This window comes from Leptidea sinapis, chromosome 5 (genome assembly GCF_905404315.1).
Source record: "Leptidea sinapis chromosome 5, ilLepSina1.1, whole genome shotgun sequence".
NCBI classification, from domain to species: domain Eukaryota; kingdom Metazoa; phylum Arthropoda; class Insecta; order Lepidoptera; family Pieridae; genus Leptidea; species Leptidea sinapis.
Window position 1 is genome coordinate 3,715,304 of NC_066269.1, and position 25,279 is coordinate 3,740,582.

Below are 25,279 nucleotides of genomic sequence, written 5' to 3' on the forward strand. Positions count from 1 at the left end.
ACCTCAAAACTAATGAACCTATTTCAATCTGGGTTTTCCTGTTTCAAAGCCGATGTGTCGGAAATTGTATTCCTGACGCCGAATACACTTTCACACGACACGCCACAAATTAGTATATCCTCCCCACCCTCTGGATGTGAACTTTCCTTCACGCACAACAAAGCTATGGAATGAGCTTCCTTGTGCGGTGTTTCCGGGACGATACAACATGGGTACCTTCAACATGGGCGTACAGTACGCCGTACACCTTCCTTAAAGGCCAGCAACGCTCCTGAGATTCTTTGCGAGACATAGAAACCCACTGTCACCCGCAGGTAGTTGACACGCACATCGTGTGACGTATTAGATATACAAATTAAATTTGAGTGACGCATGTATCGTAAATCTTCGTATGCCTTGTTCAACTGTGAGGTTGTAGCTCCATCTACAACATCTACTTGACAGTTGATAACCTACTGGGATTAATTATTCAAATTAAATTTTTCTCAGCAGTAAGGGATGTCACTTTAAAAATAACAAATTGGTTGTATTTGTTATGTTGCGTACGTGACATTAATGGATGTGTGAATTGTTTACGCAGGCGTCTCTGAGCTCGGCGCAGAGCGACTTCGAGGCGCTGGCGGCCCTGGACGAGCAGATCAAGTCGTTCAACGTGGGCGCCAACCCCTACACCTGGTTCACCATGGAGGCGCTGGAGGAGACCTGGCGGAATCTGCGCAAAATTATCGGTGAGTGTTTTCCTTTCAATACTCTAAGAGATGGCCCAAAAGTGGTTCATCATTCATATAATTATTGATTTACTAGCTGCACCCCGCTATTTTAGCCAGTTATATTCAATTTTTTTTTTTAAATAGGATATCATATCACTTATTGAAAGTCAAAAACTACTACCTACCTACTACCCGTTCGAAAAAGTATGTTTCCGACCTGAAAAGAACGGGCGCTAGACAATCAGAGGGCTTCATTTTTTATCATAAAAATATGATGACAGTGTAATATCCTAAATTTAAACGTTTTATTTAATAGCCTAAGTGCGGTCCCAATCTGTGGTATCATTAAGAAAGTCATTTATATTTTAATCTCCTACTCCGGTTTTTGTTCTTTCTATGTTCAATCCTTTTAAAAATTATGTAAATAGATAAATCTCGATAGAAAACTCATTAAAGAAACTCCTCCGCTCTGTGCTATGCCCTCGGTCTATATATAGTACGGCGCGCCTTCCCGTGTGACAATATTTATTAATAGTGTTTTATATGTTCAGCGGAGCGAGATGTTGAGCTCACGAAGGAAGCCCAGCGCCAGGAGGAGAACGACAAGCTGCGCAAGGAGTTTGCCAAGCACGCCAACACGTTCCACCAGTGGCTCACAGAGACCCGGTAACTACTTCACACATTATTTATTTATTAAAGGAAAACCTACAGCTGTTTAATTATATGTATTACAGAATAAAAAACACAAACAGCTAGTAAACAGTTTTCACATAGAAACAGAGAGAAAAATAATACAGTAAATCAGTCAACGCACGCACTAAGATACTATACGAGTCGAACATCGCACATCAGGTTGCGCCCTCTCAGCGGTTGCGTTGGCGCGTGCCGTGTTTCCACATTTTCCCCCAATTCAGGGTTCGCGTGTGCTCATAATCATTTACCATTTTAACCATTTAGACTTAGTTCCATAAACCAATTGTTCTTAAGTCTCGTTTAATTTATGAACCATACATAAATTAATCTGTACGGCAACCATAACACCGTACATCGTGGTCCTTCGAGCCGGATCACCGTATAGATACAAACTATGAATAAAACACATTAACAAAAAACTAAGAGAAGAAATAGTTTATAAACCAAGCGATATAATTTTATTTCAACATGTTGAACTCCTTAGGCTTAGCAACGGCTTAGCGATACGCACAGACATACTTACACCTTCATGTCATCTGCCTGTAATACAAAACTTTAGGTACTGAGAGATTTTCAATTCTGATCATTAAGTGTACGTTACAAAAATGATAGTGGGAGGCTTCTATGCACAGCGGCGCCTTTTACGGCCGTCAAGCAGTATCATGTAAGAATTAATATTTCGGTTTGAAGGGCGCTAGTGAAACTAATGTGCTAATAATACTTATTAACTTAACTATACCTAACATCTGATGTCTTGAAGTGATGAGCGCAATTGCAGAATTATGTTTGTTAATGTGCGTTGCTCAAAATAGTGGTTAACTGTGAACCTCAATTTTTTTCGATGTCTTCACAACTGTCACAGTCTACCTAGACGTATAAATAATGTAAGGTCTATGGCGCAATCAGTAGATTGCATTTTAGTTTGGGAGGCAGTTGTATAACACCACTTATGTGCAGGTACCGGCTGCTAGGCTGGCACGGGTAACGTACTTGGATGTGCTCTGTAACTTTGTTCACTAAACTGTAGTCCGGCAACTTGATGCGCTACCGTCCCATGGGGTGACAGACAGCCATTTTATACAAACGACGGGGATACAAAAGATGTTTGGTTAGGTTGCGGGGAAGGGCAACGCGTGAGACTACCTAACCCACCACCGTCTGTCACCCCGAGGGACGATCGCGCACGACGTTGTCGGACTATAGCGGCGCGTCGTGATGGCTGTCTGGATGGATGCTTCATGAAATTTCATTTTGATTAACTTAATTAAGACTTACTATTATCTAAAGGCATAACTTATTAAAGTGGTAATTGATGTAATACGTCGCGTCACTGTCAAAATATCCATCAAGACACGCCGCTTGTGTAACCGCTTGTGCGACCAGCGACGCCCCGTTTGTACACTACGCAGCTGTAGGCCGTGCGTCTGAATGACTCAGTTCTTAAGTGGCTGGAGTAGGACGCACGAGACGAACTCTTATATATAGTATTTGACAATATTTATACTTTATTATGATATAGGTACGTGTGTAAATTAAATTTGTAACCAAAATTTTATTAACGATGCACGACTCGAACCACGTCTCTCGGGTACCGTCCGAGCGCTCTTACCAACTTGAGACATACCAATATTAACGATCCATGCGTCACGCGAACGGCTGGCTATCGTGGATTTCTTAATTCGATCTGATTAAAACATGTGTAATAAAAATGATATTTTAAACTTACCATAGCCATTATACACATCAGTCGTTTAATATAACAAAAAAAAATACATGAACAATAAAAATTAACAGCCTGAATTACGAAGCATACAAATATAAGATATATAGAATATCTACAAAGATAGAAGGATTAGAAAATTGTATAAAACTAGCTGACCTGACAGACGTTGTTCTATACATTAAATACTGTTATTTATGGATTTGTCGATTATTTCACAGCAGAACTGTCAAACCGTGCGTCATTAAATTCTCTCGTAGATATTGTAAATAAAAATAATTATGGGTTCCAAATCGAAATAAAAACTATCTTATCACTCAAGTTTGACTAAACTCACACTCCATGAAGTAATCCCCATAAAAATCCGTTCATTAGTTTAGGGAGTTCACTGGGAACAAACATTAGAACACTGGATTTATAATTATATATATGAAATTTGTCATGTAAATGTAGCCCTCTGCAAGGTTTTGTCACTTAAAAAAATTATTATAGTTATAAATAATCAAACTGTGTGTAGAACTCGGCAGTTTCTGATATTCTGGAAAATAATTACATTCCTTATTGTCTGTGTTTATTTTTTTTTATTTAATCCGCTTGTTATTTATTTTACATTTCTACAACAATAATAAACTTGATATATTTCGATACTTGTAAATATTTATTTCTTTGGTGGTTTCCTCGTCGTCTTTCGTTGTTGTGGTTTAATACATTATATATTTATCATTCGATGTATAATCTGTGTGTTCGTGATATGTTTGTCATTAATTTGTATCGTCATTGGTAAATCTGACTTGCGTACTGGAGTTTTGCCTATGTCCAAAACACAAGTTGTGACGATCCATAAGAGATGTTTTCGCAGGATCGCGTAGCATATATAACCGTAAACCAATGATTTATGATCTGTAAGTAATGGTGGTGATATGAAGCTATTATCAAACAGACTGCAAACCGAAAGCGTGGCGCAGCGTTTTCACTTTGTTATGTATACTATCTTATTTTTATTAATACGGCTTTACTAACGTTTTATCGGTTTAGGTATCGACTAGTTTCGGACCATTCGGAGGTCCTTCATCCGGTTAGTGTAGTGAATTCGCGATAACGTCCCGTCTCTTACTGTGGACTTGTGCTCGGCTGTACAGGGCGGGGTGCGCCGGTGGTGACCACGAGCACGGTATCACTGACACTGTGTCACTATTGGTGTTAATGGGTGCACAAAATGTAATGGGTCTTATTGCGTGATGCTTTTAATAACACGGGTTTCCAAGTAGATGGCAGAGCCCAACCCTTGTTTGTATTAAAATTAGGTCGACGGTTGATTTCTATGGCTTCCAGCAGCTTGCGAGACACAAAGTTTTTATTGCGAGCCAATACTTTCACCCTATCGAATCTAATATAATGTGAGGTGTCGGAGTCGGCATGCTCTCTCTCCGAATGGTCCGAAACTAGTCGGTACCCACACCGATAAAACGTGAGTAAAGCCGTATTAATAAATAAGTTAATAATGGCTCATGAACGCTTTGAAAATTTAATGTATAGCATCGTTTGAATCTAGTCACAAGAAAAGCGTAAAACAATCCGAATACGTGGCGAACCGAAATTCGTGTCACGTCAGGACAAACCGAAGGCGTGAGCGAGATAGTTTTATTAGCTGGCTTTGTATGCACGACGTCAAACACTGCGACGGTTGTGTTTATTTACAAAACTTTGACACGAGTGGCGATGTTTCGCTTTCGGTTCGCTACTTTGTAGTTTGACGTCTCCGCTCCGGTTCGCATTCTCCATGGTTTCAGTTTGGTTCGCATTTATATTTGACAATATCTTAAATGTGCAGCACGTCGATGATGGAGGGCACCGGGTCGCTGGAGCAGCAGCTGGCGACGTTGAGAACCCGCGCGGGAGAGGTGCGCGCGCGCAGGCAGGACCTACGCAGACTCGAGGAACTCGGTAACTATACATTGTAAATCTTAAAGGGGTAATGGAAACCAGTGATCTTGGAATTACTCTAGATTCTTAGATGCATTTGAATATATGTACTCATTAACAATATTAAGAAAGATTTTAAACTCCTACTTTTTGTGTTTCGAATCTCAAAACCTTTCAATCAGGCTTCTCTTAAAATACTATACTTTTCGTACGTAAGAAGTATTTTTGGTTCTGTTGTGTGGAGCTCGCAATATCAGGTTCATGTTAACATAGTTGAGAAAGTTCAAAATAATTAATTATTGAAACAACTTGATTACCGCACGAGAATTAATATATTCAACAACTCTCATGTTTCTGCTAATGTCGTATCGTTCCTGAAACACCGCACAAGGAAGCTAATTCCACAGCTTTTTAGTATGTGAAAGAAAGTTCCTTGAACCCCACTGTGGAGGACCGCCACACATCCAGATGGTGGGGACGATATCCCAATTTGTGTAGTTATTTATGCCACAGCCAAGCCAACTAAGCTACAATACTAGTTTCAAACAAACTAGTAGTTTGTGTCAAGAGGTGTAGTCGAATGGCACAATAGCTAATAGCGTGCAGTACTTTTTCTATGAAATATTAATTAAATAAAAATATAACTATTTAGGTAAGCATAAAATCAAAAATAGCGCGCGTTTGTTGGGCGCTGTGTCAACCATCGACATCGCGCATGCCTGTGAAGTTTACGGCTTGGCATCTTGCGCAGAATACAATGAAATTTTGTTATAATCATACAATTGTAGTTTATTCTATGGAACTAGTTATACATTTTGTGTTAAAAATACAATGACGTTCTATACACATAAGAACATATCATTCGCCGTCTGATAGCGGAACAGCAAGTGTGCTTAAAGACAATGTAAGCTCACTTTTTTCCTTAGCCGTGTGTCCAATACAACTGTCCCAATCAAATCTGAAGTGAATAAATGTTTTAAATTGCTACTTATTGACCAAGAATATTATAAACAACTGGAGTGAATGCGGCATTGTATATAGCTTAAGCTTCGACTACTATTAAGGTGTAATTTGTGGCATGTTCCATATTTCGGCTTTGTTTTTATACGACGTGATGTGTCTATGGGTATAGAATAAAATTCCACCAATTTTCCTTTGCACGTTTTACCTGAAGCGTTTCTCCGCTGGGTGAGTGATATAGCGTAAAGGGCTTTAAAATCCATTTTCAAATGTAACTTCTTGCAGGCGCTGCGCTTGAGGAGCATCTTATCCTGGACAACCGCTACACAGAGCACAGCACGGTGGGGCTGGCCCAGCAGTGGGACCAGCTTGACCAACTGTCCATGCGCATGCAGCACAACCTGGAGCAGCAGATCCAGGCGCGCAACCACTCGGGTAGGCCGACCTCTCATTGTGTACGAGATATTTATCGCACGTAGTCTACTGTGCGACTATTTTGTGTAAAAGGACGGTTCAAGCCTTTTTGAGCACTACTTTGGTCCACTACACGGTCTACACTGGCTCAGTGCAATTTGATCAACTTCACAAATTAAATTTGTAGTTTATTCAAAGTTGTGTATGTAGGGTTTGCCCATGTTACCTTTACGTTTATGTTGGGATTCTAAGATAAAAAACACATTGGTACTATTATACCGGTTTTGAGTAATACCTACTTATAAAATAGATTTAATATACAATAAGAATGAAACAATAATTATAAGTGTCACGCGTTGTTGGAAGATGATCAGAGACTGATGGTAGAACGACGCTGACGGTATATGAATGCTTAGGAATGATGACTAAGGGATAAGGGAAATGCTGAGCAAAGCACAAAGGCATACAGGGTTACCGATCCCACGAACTGTTATATGGATATGACGATCAGTATGTTGGTGGGAGTCAACCGTGCCTCCGGTATGAGTGGCAGCCCTAACAATTGCACCACTGACACTCATTCAATTCGGCTATAGAGAAGTACTAACTGTAACTTTATGTACTGTTGCTGTAAATAGCAATGTGATTAAACTTCTGTGTGTTACATCAAAATAATAATGTTTCAATAATATTTTTTTTTATTTTCAGGCGTGAGCGAGGACGCGCTGAAGGAGTTCTCGATGATGTTCAAGCACTTCGACAAGGACCGGTCCGGGCGCCTCAACCACCACGAGTTCAAGTCATGCCTGCGTGCGCTCGGCTACGACCTGCCCATGGTGGAGGAGGGCCAGCCCGACCCCGAGTTCGAGGCTATACTCAGTGAGTAGTTTATTAAAAATAGGATATCAGAAAGTCAAAAAATACCACCTATTCGAAAAAGCATGCCTCAGACCTGAGAAGAACGGGCGCAAGAAAATAGCAGACTTAATTTATTTCATAAAAATATGGCTACAATGTTATTTATTACACTGCTTAATAATATAATTTTTACATACGTTTTATTTTACCATATTTGGTACAATACAATTTTTTTAATAGCCTGAGGTCGCTCCATTCCCAATCTGTGGTATCATCAAGTCATTTATTTATGTTATTGTAACCTTTACTATACATATGTCTTAACAATTCTTTTCAATTCCGTAATAAGTACATTTGTTTTGAATGGGATCTTGTTGTAAAAGCATATGCATCGCCCCACAAAAGACTTCCTAATTCGAATTAACCTAGTAGTAGCAATAACAAGTTTATGTTATTAGTTGCATATGGGCATTATGTGAATTCATTATTTACTCATTGAATTTATTTATTTAGCTACTTTTCGCCTAGTTTGAATGAAGTCCTTACAAAAAAGAGAAAACTCAAGAATACATCACGAATGCGTCCTTTCAGATGTGGTTGACCCGAATCGCGACGGGCAGGTGTCGCTGCAGGAGTACATGGCGTTCATGATCAGCAAGGAGACTGAGAATGTTCAGTCGTCGGAGGAGATCGAGAACGCGTTCCGAGCCATCACGGCGCACCAGGACCGAGCCTACGTCACCAAGGACGAGCTCTACGCGGTACGTAGCAGGGCTGGCCGACCGTGTACTGTCATAGCTAGCATAGGCACATATTTTTATTACTAATTAGAAGATTTAAAAAAAAAAACACGAATTAGACTATTATTCGAAACCAGTTCTTATCGTTTCACGAACGCGATTATAATAAAGTTAAATTAAGTTTTGTTGTCACTTGCCTATGAGAAACCATTAGCTGTGAAGTGACGTTCAACATGGCGTCGTTTTATTTCCCGCCAAATTTTATTTGTTCTGTCTGATGGATAAATACGTATAAACATCCATGACTCAGAAACAAATATCATATAAATGTTGGTACCTACCGGGATTCCAACCCGGGACCTCTGGCTCAGTAGAAAGGGTCACTAACCACTGGGCTATAGGAATCGTCGTTGTTATCTAAGGTAATACTTTTGGTATAAATTAAAGAAGTTTGAATAATAATGTTTTATTTTGTACAGAACCTCACGAAGGAGATGGCGGACTACTGCGTGGCGCGCATGAAGCCCTACGTGGACAACAAGACGGAGCGGCCCGTACCCAACGCGCTCGACTATATCGACTTCACTCGCACACTGTTCCAGAACTAGCTTCAACCACCTTTATTACATTAAACATTTACTCGCATACCACGTGTATTTTCATTAGACTGCTAGATTCCTTCTTCACTTTTATATTCTACAAATCACTGATTTATTTATTGGACGGCATTTTAATGCATTTTGAAGCTTGTATGCTTTATGACTTTTCAATGATGTAATGTCAACGATATAGTTTGGTTCCTTTCCTCTGAAACAGCAGAGGGATAAGAACCTGCTCGGCGCCTGGTATTAATGAATACTTCACATGTTTATCACATACATAACTTATTATATTCGCATTATACTTTAGCGATAGCTTTTATTTATTATTGTATGACGTTATTCCAATAAATTTATTTATCCTTGGTATGTGTGTGTTATTATTAATAAAACCATATTTATAGTATTATTATTTATATATTTATTCACAATGTTATATACAATGTTGATGAATTTAAATATAGTCCAGTTCATATAAACCAAATTAGGTATATTTTTTTTTGTATATTGCATCCACATGTTAGCTAATGTTAATTTACAAAATATTTATATAAATAAGGAGTATATTTACACCTACCATCGAAGTTTCGGTTCCTTTATCTAATTTTTATTCATTGTGATCATAACACGAATGTGTATATTACGGTAATATTAAAACAAAAAAACCTTAAATTAAATTTATTGAGATGTGTGCTGATGTATATTTTTGTGTTTTGTTTAAAGTGTGCTTCAATTGAAAATATAGACGAGCACACATCTTGATCGAAGCTACGTGGGTAGCAATTACGGTAGTTATAATTCAGAAACAAACTCAAAAAATAAACACCAGGACTAAATTCAACACAGCAAAAAACCAAATATGATTTTAAAACACTTAAAACCATTAAATAGTGTAGTAAACCAAGTGGAAGAACGCTTAAACTTCCTCAGTATCTATAACCTATGTCGCCAATACACACAATTTGTAAATTAAGATATATTTGTAGTATACAGAAAACAATGATATAATTAGCTAAAATTATAATAATTTAATTTAATGTTATTTTAGTTCAAAGTTAAGTTGTATTACAAACTCATGAATGTAGGCATGTAAAACATTGAATATGAGCAATAAGCAACCAAATTCCTATACTTTAAATATAATATGTTACATTCGTATGCAACTGTTAACACTTTCTCGAGCAGTTAACAAAGCTAGTGGGTATTTGAAACAGATGTTATAATTTTCCTATTACAAGTACTGGGTACTTGAAGAACGATTTCCACATGCTGTAACCAAATTACCCTAATTTAGCTCGCTATAATACCATTGAAATAGATGTCATACTTAGATTAAGGATTGGTCTCTGCAGCGCTCCAACTAGATACTACACTACCTAAGAACAATAGTTTTTTTTATGACGGCAACAATTAGATACTTGTGAGTGTGGCATCTTGACACTCAATGGCATCTTACAAATTTTGTAACATACACTTCGTGTTATTTTACATTGAAATTAATAAAATTCAAAATACTGATGATATTTGATCCCAGTGTCTTTCTTATTTCTTGCAGTATTATTTTTATAGTTTGACTATGCAACTGGACATTTTAGTTTCAATTTTTAACAGAACATGTGGCTGGCCGGAGACTGGCTCGACTATGCTCACTTGGGGGTGGTTTTAGTTGCCGCACTTAGCGACTACGCCTGCTTTATCTAGTTGGAGCGCAGCGGAGACCAATCCTTATTGTAGGATGTCATATTTCCGTGCAACTCTTATCAATTTTTCTGATAATAACGTCCATGAAACAGGTAATCGCGAATAAGCCAATCTTGCGGACGACCAGATATTTGTACCACACTCGCGATATCTCTGTCTTATATTTTTTGTATGTTTTCGATTTTCACTTCCACTTATATTGAGAGTTGATTAGAAATATGAGATCTTTTAGTCATTATTAACAAATGAAGTCACCTATTAGTAGAATGACTTCAGAAGTATTTTAGTATATTTATATTAATTTATTTTTACAATGATATTAAAACTAGCTGTCAATATTGAATTTATTGGGCAAATAGCTCTATTATACATGTACAGTGGATAAAGGAATATTCAAACTTGGGTGCGCTAGTGACGAATAGATAAAAAAAGGATATTTGACAGTGAAAAATAAATTATTTGCAAGAAATACCTATCTTAGATAATTTATACATCTAGATAGAGCAAGCTGCTAGACAACCGATAAAAACAGGCTAGGATTATTACTTCAGTGTGCGTGACAAGCTATGTCTTACATTCACGATTAGTATGTCACTTTGTGTTAAGTTGCGTGCATTGATCAAAATATAGGTTAACTGTCAACGTCAATTTATTTCGACGTTTTCATGTCATAGTCTTTCTAGACATATATATATGATCTAAGATTGGTACTGATTGAGAACAATGGAAGCTCAATATGTGTATATTATATATATATATTTGGGTAAATATTACTCTGAGATAGTGGATATTTTATCCATGAGTGTCAGTCTCATGGTAGAATTTTGTTTGGTGATCAAGACCACCAAATAAAAATAAGGCGCAGCCTAACGTAATGCAATTCCGAGTTTTGCGGCCGTCACCGAGAGACATACGATGTATATTTGTACTTACACCAGCACACATACCCTTGAAACAGGAGTGACATGTTGCTCATGTAACGGTACAACCAGTCCCCGTGTATGTGCACTGAATGTCACACTAGTCCATCATATCCTCGCCTGCTGCAGCATCGCAAACTCGTCCGCAGTGACGTGGGCTTTGAGTCGCTCGAGAAGCCGCGGCGGCAGCGGGGTCTGCGCGGAGCATGGCTCAGTCTGGAGGTGCCGCAGTGCCAGCAAGTCGCGGACGGCAGGTCTCGCGCGCGCGTTGTACGTGAGGCACCACTTGAGCGCTGACAGCAGCGACGTCGGCAGGTCTGACAACATGATAATAAAAATGAAATGGCAATGGGAAGGACACGTGGCTAGGGTCCCAGACCCAAGATGGACTTTAAAAGTGAAGTGGTCCCTGGTGGAGGGGTAAGAGAGACCCAAAATGAGTTGGAGTGATGACCTTCTAACAGTGGCAGGTAATAACTGGCTGAAAAAAGCAAAAAAATAGGGAGTTTTGGAAGAATATGGAGGAGGCATATACCCAGATGGGATCAAGATTATAATTTAACATTCGTTTAAGATATAATTTTTTTAAGTTAATCTCTAATCTATAGTCTTGAATAAATATGCTTAGAGACTTATATGAAGGTTAACCAAAACAACCAAGATAAACTAAAATTTTCCTACTTAAAATTAAATTAGTTAAGGTAGGCAAAATATTTTGAGATAATCTAATACAACATTATAGTTAGTAATTCCTATACTGTATAATCCCTATAATATATATGATAACAATTAATTTCATTCTTAAATATTATATATAAAATCACAAATAGGTAGGTAAAAATTATTTACAATAATTGTTAATTCCTTCGATTTAATTGCGATTCATACATTTTTGGGCAATCACCTTTAGGATGCTTCGTTAACATGATCGTCGTGCTTACAAGTAAAGTTGTGTCGCGTCAAAAGTCAATGTCATTTTACCTGAATAATAACAACTACTTCGAAATAGGTTTAGTTTTAAAAAGAGCTATAGAGGATTTAAGACTAGTTTTTCTGTGAAATAATAATAATAATAAAATTTATTGCCTTGAACTTAATTTAAGTATACAATATCAGCTTATTACAAACATACATTAAGACAATAGGGAGTAGGCTCAGCTTATGCTGCTTGAAATAATATTTTCATGTAGCGCTGGTTTTCAGCCATTCCCATCTCCCTAAGGTGTAAGGTGGGATACATAGTAAAGAGGGCAAACTAATAACGATTACAATGCAGATCTAAAGTTTATGATGTATAAATTATGAGTGTATTTGTGAGTGTGAGTGTGTGTCAATGTGTCATTTTAAATGTAATATGAAACAAGTTGCAAATGTTATGGTTAAATCATGAAAAATATTTAGTTAAGGGAAGTTCTTTCCATACACAATAATTGAAATTTTCAGCTTCCTGTTGTTTTTTTAACAATGCCATTTTATATTTACCCTTAAAGTGATTTATATTTTTTATCATTCTAAGAAATGAAATGAAGAAATGTTAAATGAAGCTCGACTCACGGTTGGCAGGTGGGTATTCGATGCGGTGGTTGGGATCGAGTATGGCAGCCAGCTTGGCCAGGTTGGGGATGTGGCCGAAAGGCGTGCGGCCGTACACCATGCTGTACAGGATACAGCCCAGGGACCACACGTCGGACTTGAACGATATCTGCCAGGAATACATTACAAACTGTTATTATTTTTTACAAAACGTTGATAATTGATACGCACTGCATTGCCGCCACATTGCAGTGCCGCTTACCTTAATTTCACTAACTACGGCGCCTTCAGACCGAAACACAATAATGCCTACAGATAACTGCTTAACGACAGAAAAAGGCAATGTTGTGGTGCTCATAATGTAGCTGGCATCCTGTGCAAAGGTGCCTCGCACGGATAAAGATGGAGCGAAGATCTGGTCAAGATCGCCGGAATACGTTGGATGAGGGCAGCACAGCACCGATCGTCGTGGAGATCTTTGTCCAGCAGTGGAAGTGTTCCGGCTGATGATGATGTCGGGCACCTTGATGTTGGAGCTGTTGGAGTAGCCGCCGGCCCCGCCCATGAGCGCCTCGGGGCTGATGTAGGAGTAGGTCCCGGCAGCCTGCGCGCGCACCACACTGGTGGCGTCGCTACTGATGGCAGACGCGATGCCGAAGTCTATGAGCTTCAGTCGCCCGCACACCAGCAGGAAGTTGGCCGGCTTCAGGTCCGCGTGGATCACACCTGCAAACACCGATCAAACATATCTGCTTATTTTAATAATAATATATTTTTTTAAATATATACATATATTAATTTAAATCGTTACAAATACACATTAATACAACCGCAAACCAAAAGCCACGAAAATTTTTCCGGATTGCTAACACGAGATCGGTTCGTAATGATGAATAAAATTAAGTATAGAAAAACTTAATTAAGTACACACACAAAATTTACAAACAAAGCATACTTAGATCAGGATTGCATTCAATCGGCCATCGCTGATACATATCTCAATGCGAAAACGGGACATCGCTATATTTCGATCGCACTATTCCGTCGCAAACGCAAAGCGATATTACTATTCAAAACAAAAGTATTACGTTATTCAAAAGAATTGTTAAAATATATAACATAAATGACTTTCTTAATGATACCACAAATTGGGAATGGAGTGACCGCCCTCAGACTATTAAATAATAAGTTTAATTGTACAATATTACTTTGTAAACATATTTATTTGATGAAAAAAAAGCCCGCTGAGTTTGTTGCGCCCATTCTTCTCAGGTCTGAGGCATTCATTTTGGAGGTCTGAAAAAATGGCGACGTAAAATTAGCGAAATTGAAAAAAAAAACACCGAAATTTGTTGCTTTTTTGTTTCTCTCTGCTAAAACAAGGTGCACTATGAGGAGCAACAAATTTTTACTATAGTTTTTCCGCGGAAAAATCGTTGGTTAAGCAAACGTGGCCGGTTTTTTTGTAAACCGATCTCCAACTTCTCTTGACTTTCGGTTTTTATTTTGTTGCTGACTCATTCTGCTATAGCAAGCAACAAATTATCATCATAGTTTTTCCACGGAAAAATCTTTAGTTAAGCAAGCGTGGCCGGTTTTTAGTAAACCGATCTCCAACTCCTCTTGACTTCCGGTTTTTATTTTGTTGCTGACTCTTTCTGCCAAAGCAAGCTGCAGTATGAATTTTCATTATAGTTTTTCTGCGGAAAAGTCTAGAGTTATGCTAGCATGGCCGGTTATTATGTAAACCGATCTCCAACTTCTCTTGAGCAACAAAATAAAAGCCGGGAGCTTTTATTTTGTTGCTGACTCTCTCTGTGAAAACAAGCTGCACTATGAGGAGCAACAAATTTTTACTATAGTTTTTTCACGGAAAACTCGAGAGTTAAGCTGGCGTTATTTATTTTGGCATAATTAAAAAAAAAAACATTTTTATTTTTTTTATTTTTTTTCTTCTTAGCATCTTTCAGCAACAAATTAGCGACAAATTGATCCCTATTTGCTTGATTGATCAGTCTACATTCAGTGATTCCCACGCTATCTTAATTGTAAAGTTAGCGTTATTGCCGATTTTTTGCGATCGGTTAGAGCAAAAAAAATAATTTTGTAGCAACTAATTAGAAACAAAAAAGCAACAAATTTCTGTTTTTTTTTTTCAATTTCGCTAATTTTACGTCGCCATTTTTTCAGACCTTCATTTTGGGATGGGTGGTAGTTTTTTGACTTTCAATAAGTGATGTCACATCCTATTTTGAGTAAAAATATTTGAATTTGAATTTGCTCGGCCGGTGGGCGGTGACAAAGAACCCGATGTTTGACCCACTTAGAATGTAATTACATAATAATAAAAAAATATAATGTAAAGCATGTAAACAGATGTTCAAAGAGTGAAATTTTGTGCAACATTGCTTAGGAACTTAAAAAGAAAAAATATAACAATTTTGATTATAACCTTTTTTATAAAAAATAAATAGTTTTTCCAAAATATATATCAGCTGCATGGCAGTATGTGTGACAAGGGATGCTCCTCACGGCACTGATGTTGAGTAGGTAAAAATATTAATCCAAACACATATTCTTAAATAATTTTTATTTATCAATTGATCAGAAATTTTACAGAAAAATTTTACTACTACCAAGAGTTTTAAAAATTGCATTTGGCTCCATACCTACTTTGTGTAATGCAATCAACAGTGATACGGTTCTCTTTATCACCCCACTCTATTTTAATATTGCAAAATTCGGATAATTCTCCTAACCAGCAGAAACTGTTGAATAACCTGCCAGACGAGCTTAATCGCCGCACTGGAGAGGGTGAGAATAACCTTACTATTAAATATGTTAAAGGGATACCGAAAATCATCTCCACTGCACCAAAAAACTAGTACAGACACCCTACTCATGCATTACGAAGACCATTAATTACCAAATTATTTGTAACTATTCTGAAGTGAATAACACTAAATCCTGCCTAAACTTTCTATATCTTAATGCAAGAAGTATTTGTAACAAATTCAATGAACTAGCCTGCATAATAAGATCAATCCCTAAAACTACTCATGTAATACTACTGGCTGAAACGTGGATTAAAACAGAAGAACAAGCCAATAAGTTTCACCTTCCTAACTATACACACTATTATAACCTACGGACAGACAAAACGGGAGGTGGAGTTTCAGCTTATATACATAATGACCTAAAACATACCCTAACTGAAACACGATATGTAGGAGGAAACAACTACCTTTAGGTAAAATTAGAAAAGTATGCACTAAACGTGGGAATTATTTACAATCCAGGTGACACAAACTTTCAAGAATTCATGGACATTTTGGAATCACAGCTTCATCAATACAGCAGGTCATTAATCTTTGGAGATTTTAATATTGATCTCTTAGAGAAAAGCAAGAAAAAGCAGAACTATATAAATTTACTAAATGCAGCAGGTTATAAACTTTTGAACAAAGTAAATCAGGAACATTATACCCGTGGAACTTCAACAAAGAAATCAATATTGGACCATGTAGGCACAAATTTACAACGTGATACCTACAACCTTGCCCTGATTGACTCGTCTTTTTCAGACCATAGGCAAATTCACCTTACTTTAAAAAAGTATAACTCACCACGTAAAAGTCGAGTTAAATATGAAGCTATAAATTATGAGAAGCTTTACCAAGAGATGGTTAATTTTCAAAGTGAAAACATTGAAAATTTGAACAAATTGCAATCTAAACTAAAGTCATTGATTGAAAAAAGTAAAGAAACAAAAATTAAAATATTAAATCAACCTAAAGCAGACTGGATTAACAAAGAAATTCTGAGTGCGATTAATCAGCGAAATGAATGTTGGTCAAAACTTCAGGAAGATCCAAATAATAAATTATTGCAGAGTAAGGCTAAAATTGAAAGGGACAAAACAGCTAGACTAATAAAGAAAACAAAAGATGCCTACTACTTCAATAAATTCATTTACCATATCAAAGACCCAAAAAAAACATGGAATCTTATTGATTGCCTTTCCAACAACAAACTAAAATCAAGTTGTGCTCCCTCAAAACTAGTAATTAATTCAAGGGAAATCTCTGACGTCCATGAAATATGCAATACGTTTAACAATTATTTTGCTACTATAGGGTCAATATTAGCTAACCAAATTCCGGCCCAGTTCCATAATAATCATACCACTGCCCACCCAAACGATACCTCAAATAACTCAAAAAAACTCTCAGATATAAGCCCCTCCACTGTAGATGAAATTACAAGGATAATTGACAATTTTGACCCAAATTCCAGCACTGGTATTGATGGTATCAGTACTAAGGCCCTAAAATGTATAAAAAACCTTATAGCTCCAGTTCTTACCGAATGCATCAACAAAGTTTTCGAGGAAGGACGATTCCCAGACTCACTTAAGGTAGCCAAAGTCAGTCCCATTCACAAATCTGGCTCCAAAACTGATCCCGGCAACTATAGACCAATCTCTGTGCTCCCAGTACTATCTAAAGTAGTAGAAAAAATATTGCACAACCGTCTTGAATCTTATATGGAATCAATACAATACATTACAGAGCGCCAATTCGGTTTCAGACCAAAAAGTAATACTGTAGCTGCGACCGTTGACTTAGTGACAAAAGTGAGACAAAATATTGACAGTAAAAACATTGTGTTGGGCATATTTGTTGATTTAAAGAAGGCGTTTGACACAGTAAGTCATTCAATCCTTGAAACTAAACTTCAGAACATAGGAATAACCGGCAATGCATTTAAAGTTTTCCAATCGTACCTCAGTCATCGACAACAGATTGTAAAAATTGGCGACTACAAAAGTGAACCCCTTCCAGTTAGTTTTGGTGTACCACAGGGATCAATCCTGGGGCCCCTACTCTTCTCAATTTATATAAATGATATCGTTAATTTAGGATTACATGGTCATACAACCTTGTATGCAGATGACACCTGTCTTTTCATTTTGGGGCTTCCATCAATGACATTACCCAACATGCGCAAAAGGATCTTAATGTTCTTTCCAATTGGTTACAATCAAATCTACTTACAATTAATGGTACAAAGACTTCTTATATTATAAACCAATACCTCCCTATAAACCCTTAAAAGTAAATGATGTTCCCTTAACAGAAAAGCACGTTGAGAAATATTTGGGATTACTATTGGAAAGTAAACTGACATGGGGCGCCCATATTGAATATGTTAAAAAGAAACTCTCTTCTCTGCTGGGTTCACTTCGTGGCATAGTTCGTTCGATACCCCGCAAAGTTAGAATACTTATCTATAATTCATTAGTTAAATCACACCTTACATATCTAATTGAAATATGGGGCAGTGCTCAAAAAACCAAGTTAGCTGAATTGCAAACAATAGAAAATAGACTCATAAAAATGTTATTTCATTTCGCTTATTTAACACCTACTTCTAAAATATACAAACAAACTAACCTCATGAACATAAAACAACTTTACACATACCATACATGTATACTGATACAAAAAATTCTACATAATTCCATCCATACATCAATCTTACTCACCCAAACTAAACATGCGTCTAAACGCAGCACGAGACGAGCCAGCTACTTGATACTACCTAAGACAAGAACAAATTACGGCAAGCGTATGTTTATTTACGAGGGCGCACAACTTTTTAATAGTCTACCTTCATCTCTCAAAAAGATTAAGTCACTAAAAACATTTAAACTTGAGCTATCAGACTATATTGTTTCAAAGTTTTTATAAAACACATGTCTGAAATTGTTTGTTATGTGACAGTGCCCTGTAAAAGTGTGTAATCTTAAATTTTGTGAAGAAGAATAAGTACTATAATGTGTAATATGTATGTACTGAACATCTAAAGAACGGCGGATAAATTATTACATCATATTTTTATGTTCTCATGTAAGTGACAATATTATGTTTTTAATGAGAAATAAATATCTTTAAACCTAAAATATTGTACAATGTATCGGCGCCAAAACGAGAAAACTCAATGAACAATCATATCATAAAAATGACAGATTCCGGAGGATGAAGGAATTGTGATGAGGAGTAACAGTGGGAGGCTCCTTTGCACCGGATGCCGGCTAGAATATGGGAACCACAACGGCGCCTATTTCTGCCGTGAAGCAGTAATGTGTAAAAATTTAGAAATTACTGGGCAAATGAGACTTAACAACTTATGTCTTAAAGTGACAAGCGCAGTTCAAATGCCGCTCAGAATTTTTAGGTTTTTCAATAATCCTGAGTGGCACTGCATATCAATTACCATCAGCTGAACGTCCTGCTCTTGTCCCTTAATTTATTTATAAAAAAAGAAGAGTACCATGCTCGTGTATATAGTTGACAGCCAGCAGCATCTCCTCCCAGTAGTGCAGCACGAGAGCGGGCGGCAGGCCGGCGCCACGCACCCTCAGGAACGACGACAGGTCTGTCTCGCCCACCTCCAACACCAGCCGCAGGAACTTGTTGGCGCGGTCATACTCGCTGACAAAATAACGATACACTCAAACATTTTTATCCAAATTAAATTTGTAAATAATATTTAAGATCTATCAACGAACCCGCGACCTCTTGGGTTTCGTCCGAGCTCTTACCAACCGAGCCAACCGTTCGAGTGAGGCATGGATCGTAAATCTTGCTGTCTTGGTCAACTCTCAGGTCGTTCCTGGCTCAGGCTCCGGTCATTTACCAAGTAATATCACTAAATACGTCGCCCTTTAGACCGAAACACATTACTGATTTATGGCTAAAAATGTGCCGTTGTGGTACCCATAATATAGCTGGCCTCCTGTGTAAAGAAGCCTCTCACTGGTCATGCCTTTCGAGCATTGTTGCTACAACTGGAATTGGCCAATGCAATGTTCACAATAATTATCAGGGTTCATTTTTCAAGTCAAACTTCCATACAGGAGTTATTTCATCAAAACCACATAGTTATCACATTAATTAAATATTCTACAAAAACAGCATTGATATTTAAGTGTTTCTGCTGTACCCCGACTCATATTCAAAATGACTCTAACTTTCGATGAAAACATTTTTACTTTTAAAGTCAATGTCAAACAATATCATACCTAAGCCCCTATTATTCAGTCAGGTGGTAAGCCTTGTTTAAGTGGTACAAGTCATGATCCATAGAATTGGTGTTAATCTTAGTACAAAGATTTATTAGAAAATAAATATAATATAAAACTTACTAATCAAAAAGTCTAATGACTCTATCAGAGTTCTGCAGTTCACGAAGAAGCCGCACCTCATTGATGTAGCCCTGAGCCATCTCCTGGTCAGTGTTCAAGTAGACACATTTCACAGCATATTCACATGATGTCCCCACTTCTAATACCTGCATTCAATGACAGACATAGCTTCACTCTGATGTTGATGTATTTGTATGTCATAGTCACACTGTTGTAGGTCAAGGACCCCCCGAGCTAAGAAAAATAATGTGTAATCACTCTGTGCTGTAGCGGCAGCTGCAAGCGGTGCCGTAGTTCTCTCAACTTGTAGGAATTTAGTTGGTCATTTAAACATGGAGAGTGAAGACGTCACTGCGGCACAGTTTCAAACTGTATTTTGCAGAATGGATATCCTACCTGACTTAATTAAGAACATAGATATGGATCTATTAATCTCACTGGTTCGTGAAAGATTAGTCTTGTGGGACAAATTTTTAGAGGAGTTTTAATACAAGTACATTACAAATGCAGCTTGGAAGGACATTTGTTTAATTTTATATTCCAATATTGATGAGCTTGGTGACAATGACACTGATATTTTTGGGAAAGATTAATTTATTTGTTGTTCCTATAAAATACATCTCAGCTCATATTGGGTACAGCATAAATGGATGTAGTTCCTGAAAAATGTTCCAAGCCACAAATATCACATTTGAAATAAATAGTGTTTAAAGTTTAATAAATATTAGTGTATTCCATACATGTGTGTATTCCAAAATGACCGGTTTTGTGTTCTTCACTCATGATTGTGGTTTTGAACGTTATTCTGGAATTACGTCCAAATATTCTGTAGCTGTTCTAGTTGTTGTTAGTTCTGTGAGACTAGTCTATAATTGTGCAATTTTGTTTTTATTGTGTAGCATGTCAAACAATAATCATGTAGTTTTATGTATGAGAAATCAATGAAACAAAATTTAACATAAAGACTGAAGTGTAAAGCATGTGTGTAGAAGAAGATTGAAAATCTTTCTCAAAGGTTATCTCTGTGAATAATATTAATAAATGAACTACTTGTCACCTGATTAAGCTTTGACAACAAGCAGTTCTTATCTCTTTTATATTTGATCACCGACACATTTATCTGATATATAAAATTCCTGTGTCCCGGTGTTTGGTACCAAACTCCTCCGAAACGGCGGAACCGATTTGTAGTACAATGTAATTGGTAGGTCACATCTATTTTATATATGGCAAAAATTTTTTTTAATTACTTTTTTATTTTATGAAAATAAAGCACCAGACAAGCAGGATGGTAATTGATACGCCCTGCCCATTACAATGCAGTGACCACTTAGGATTCTTGAAAATGACCCCAAAAACTATGAGTGGCACTACAACTGTGCTCGTCACCTTGCGATATAAGATATTAAGTCTCATTTGTCTAGTAAATTCACTAGCTATGGCGCCCTTTAGACATAAATACAGTAATGCTTACACATTACTGCTTCACAGCAGAAATAGGTGCCATTGTGGTACCCATAATCTCGCCGGCATCCTGTGCAAAGGAGCCTCCCACTTGTATATGTCAATACAATGTTTGCTGGGTCAGCTAGTATTTCTATATAATGTAAATATAGTAATGTTGTACAACATTTATGTATGGCAGTATGACATTATCACTGTATTCTTTTGTAAGTACTATAATATCGGGCAAACAAAAAATATGTCTTTTGAAATGTGCATTGCCATATCAATACAACATTTGCTGGGTCAGCTAGTAATATATATTATCTTATTTTTACCCTCAAATTCTCACATACTTGGAACTTGATCACAGAAAATTGTTATTATATAGAAGACAAAATTATTTATATTTATTACCTTATATACTTCACTAGAACCTCCAGCACCCAACTTCTTAATAAACATATACTTTTTATTTTTGATAGAAGTTGTTTTGAATAAAACTTTTGAGTTATTTGGCCCAGCCTTTCCCTGTGGGTATGATGGAGTTGCAGCATATGAAGGTGGCAGCACTTTCGAATTTAAAGGTGTGTCTTGAACAGGCACACATGCAGGAGCAGGTGCTGATGGTGCAGAGTCTTCTTCTCTTTCCTGATTCTGTCTAAATAATTCACATCTTACTTTTTCTCTATTCTGCAACACTAATAGTTTTGGTGTTTTCTTATTACTGTGTTTTGCAGAGCCAGGAGTAAATTTCCGGATGCCTGATTTGATCTTAGGTGTAGTTGCGTTAGTTTTCTGTATGCTATTTGGAGCTTTAGCTACTGGTGCTACCATGGGTGATGGTTTTCTGACTGTAGAGTTTGATTTGTTTTCGGGAATTATATTGTTAGTGTTGTTTGGCGCAAGAACATTTATATCTTTGCAGTTTTCATCAGTATAGCTCCTGAATATAGACAATTTTTGACTACTTTTACACATTTTATTTGATGGCCGATATGATTCAAGATTGTCCCCAGTGTTTTCCTTGTTAAAATCTTTTACACCTTTTCTTTCAGAAGAAAAAGTTTTGATATCCTTAGAAATTTTAAGTTGTGGTGTTCTTGTCCGAATTGTTTTAACTTCATCATTACATTTTTTAGCAACAGTATCACTAAATGGTGACTCTTTGTTATCTGCAGTAAAACTGGTATCTGGACTTTCAGCTTGATTCTCGATAAGTTCTAAATTTGCCAACAATGCCGACATCGGCATTGGCACAAACTTTATGCTATTAGCCGTTGATTCTGTATTACCACTCATGGTAGTAATGAAAAAAATGTATCAAAACACATTTATACAGGTATACTTAACACACTCAATTAAAATTATTGTAAACTCTTGTTTAGCCTTGTTTTAAACAAATATACCGTTTCCGTTGCTACCAAATTTTTTGAATGCTTCTAATATATTTTTTTAATTTCTTACTGTTTTGGCCAGGCAAAGGCAGAGCCATGCAGCCATCACATCTTATAAAACTTTTGACAGTTTGACGTTGACAGTTTGCTAACTCTATGAATTTTTTTTCAACACTGAACTTAGTACACACGCACTCTGCTGGTGCATTTTAAAACTAATTCATGTTCCAATTTAAGGTGCTATGTAATAGGGTATATGCAAAGAAAATTTAAACACTGGTATATGCATGAATTTTAAAAATACTTAAATTTGATATATCTAATCATACTTAAATTATATATACCCTAAAAATTATCAAACACATCAAATTAGATATAAACATCCTTATTCAATTAAAAAAAAATATTATGTCCCGGCGATACATTTCGGCTATTCAAACGCGCCATTATGCGCGGGGTTTCTGTGACGTCAGAGTCTATCCCAAGAATGTATATTGTACTAATAAATGTATGGCCGGTTTTTTCCTTCGGTTGTAACCGAACTCTTATAACCTTCACAGTATACTGTTGATTAGGAGATCCGTAGAGGAACTAAAGCAACCGAAATAGTCCAAACGATTGCGAAACTAAAGTAGCAGTGGGCAGTGCACATAGTTCGACGGACAGATTGCCGTTGGGGCAGTAGAGTCATCGAATGGCGACCACGTACCCGAAGATGCAGTGTTGGGAGGCCCCCCACAAGATGGACCGACGATCTGGTCAAGATCACCGGAATACGTTGGATGAGGGCAGCGCAGGACCGATCGTCGTGGAAATCTTTAGGGGAAGCCTTTGTCCAGCAGTGGACGTCTCCCGGCTAATGATCATACTGCGAAAACTACTGAACCGATCAGAATAATTCTTATACCGTTAGATGCAGCGTGTTTAAATCAATGTCAAATGACGTCAATGTTTATTCTTAAAGGAGCTAGATGGCGCTACTTATACTACTTAGATAATTGAGATTTTAATATTTACCACATATTATTATTACAACAGATGTATTTTTTTTAGGTTTTTACATTGTTTTCCGTAAATCTTGCCATTATGAAGTTGCGTGAAAGTTTCTCAGTTGATCAAGATCTCTATATGACTGAGTGATGGTCGAGTATTCGGTTCCGTTTGAAAATAAGGGCGCTTTAAGCTAAGAGGCCATCAATTGACGTTTGATGTGAGTAACGTTTCAGTATTAATAAATACCTATTATATTATTACCGAGTCGAGATCATATTGTGAATCTTCAATCTATTAATAGATCACCACCACCGATCAATTGCCACACGGGATCGTATTTACTTACTTCTTTGTTGCGCCAACGTTATTGGACACTTTCAGCTCGTAATGTCATTCGCCAGCACGCTGGCAATATAGCAATCGCAATGTCAGTACAATATTGTATATATGATTAAAAAGAGCGGAAAAAATAGCTGGGAGAGTTTCTTGCGCCGCATCTTCTCTCTCAGAGCGCCATTTGTTTCCGAAGCGGTAGCAGTATCTACTATATTAGAAATGACATCAAAAAGAATTCTAAAGGAATATCCATTCTGCAAAATACAGTTTGAAACTGTGCCGCAGTGACGTCTTCACTCTCCATGTTTAAATGACCAACTAAATTCCTACAAGTTGAGAGAACTACGGCACCGCTTGCAGCTGCCGCTACAGCACAGAGTGATTACACATTATTTTTCTTAGCTCGGGGGGTCCTTGACCTGCAACAGTGTGACTATGACATACAAATATATCAACATCAGAGTGAAGTTATGTCTGTCATTGAATGCAGGTATTAGAAGTGGGAACATCATGTGAATATGCTGTGAAATGTGTCTACTTGAACACTGACCAGGAGATGGCTCAGGGCTACATCAATGAGGTGCGGCTTCTTCGTGAACTGCAGAACTCTGATAGAGTCATTAGACTTTTTGATTAGTAAGTTTTATATTATATTTATTTTCTAATAAATCTTTGTACTAAGATTAACACCAATTCTATGGATCATGACTTGTACCACTTAAACAAGGCTTACCACCTGACTGAATAATAGGGGCTTAGGTATGATATTGTGTGACATTGACTTTAAAAGTAAAAATGTTTTCATCGAAAGTTAGAGTCATTTTGAATATGAGTCGGGGTACAGCAGAAACACTTACAATATCAATGCTGTTTTTGTAGAATATTTAATTAATGTGATAACTATGTGGTTTTGATGAAATAACTCCTGTATGGAAGTTTGACTTGAAAAATGTACCCTGATAATTATTGTGAACATTGCATTGGCCAATTCCAGTTGTAGCAACAATGCTCGAAAGGCAGCCAGTGAGAGGATTCTTTACACAGGAGGCCAGCTATGTTATGGGTACCACAACGGCACATTTTTAGCCATGAATCAGTAATGTGTTTCGGTCTAAAGGGCGACGTATTT

The 25,279-nt window shown here is 37.2% G+C and overlaps 2 protein-coding genes across 16 annotated transcripts in view; one reads left to right on the forward strand and one right to left on the reverse strand.

Moving 5' to 3' along the window:
• Window positions 1–8,986, forward strand: part of LOC126964480 (spectrin alpha chain) — a 64,620-nt gene extending 55,634 nt beyond the window's left edge. For all 15 annotated transcript variants that reach the window (XM_050807609.1, XM_050807610.1, XM_050807615.1 and 12 more), the window contains 7 exons: window positions 581–728; window positions 1,262–1,376; window positions 4,955–5,067; window positions 6,292–6,441; window positions 7,129–7,299; window positions 7,870–8,039; window positions 8,498–8,986. In XM_050807609.1, coding sequence (XP_050663566.1) covers window positions 581–728; window positions 1,262–1,376; window positions 4,955–5,067; window positions 6,292–6,441; window positions 7,129–7,299; window positions 7,870–8,039; window positions 8,498–8,626 — 996 coding nt within the window. In that variant the 3' untranslated portion in view covers window positions 8,627–8,986. The remainder of the gene's footprint in view (window positions 1–580; window positions 729–1,261; window positions 1,377–4,954; window positions 5,068–6,291; window positions 6,442–7,128; window positions 7,300–7,869; window positions 8,040–8,497) is intronic.
• A 28-nt stretch (window positions 8,987–9,014) lies between these two features.
• Window positions 9,015–22,840, reverse strand: LOC126964507 (dual specificity protein kinase Ttk). Its single transcript, XM_050807673.1, has 6 exons — window positions 21,842–22,840; window positions 19,982–20,127; window positions 19,108–19,268; window positions 13,295–13,497; window positions 12,793–12,940; window positions 9,015–11,555 (listed from the first exon to the last, which is right to left on the reverse strand). Exons 1-6 carry the CDS (start codon window positions 22,724–22,726, stop codon window positions 11,347–11,349), a joined length of 1,752 nt encoding a protein of 583 aa, XP_050663630.1. The 5' UTR covers window positions 22,727–22,840; the 3' UTR covers window positions 9,015–11,346.
• Between the last annotated feature and the right edge of the window lie 2,439 nt (window positions 22,841–25,279).

Coding starts and splice junctions, on each gene's coding strand:
- LOC126964507 (XM_050807673.1), bottom strand. CDS start 22,726: ATGAGTGGTAATACAGAATCAACGGCTAATAGCATAAAGTTTGTGCCA. Junction 20,128..21,841: donor GTTCTAGTGAAGTATATAAG/GTAATAAATATA, acceptor CATTGAATGCAG/GTATTAGAAGTGGGGACATC. Junction 12,941..13,294: donor CCAACAGCTCCAACATCAAG/GTGCCCGACATC, acceptor TATTCCTGGCAG/ATATCGTTCAAGTCCGACGT.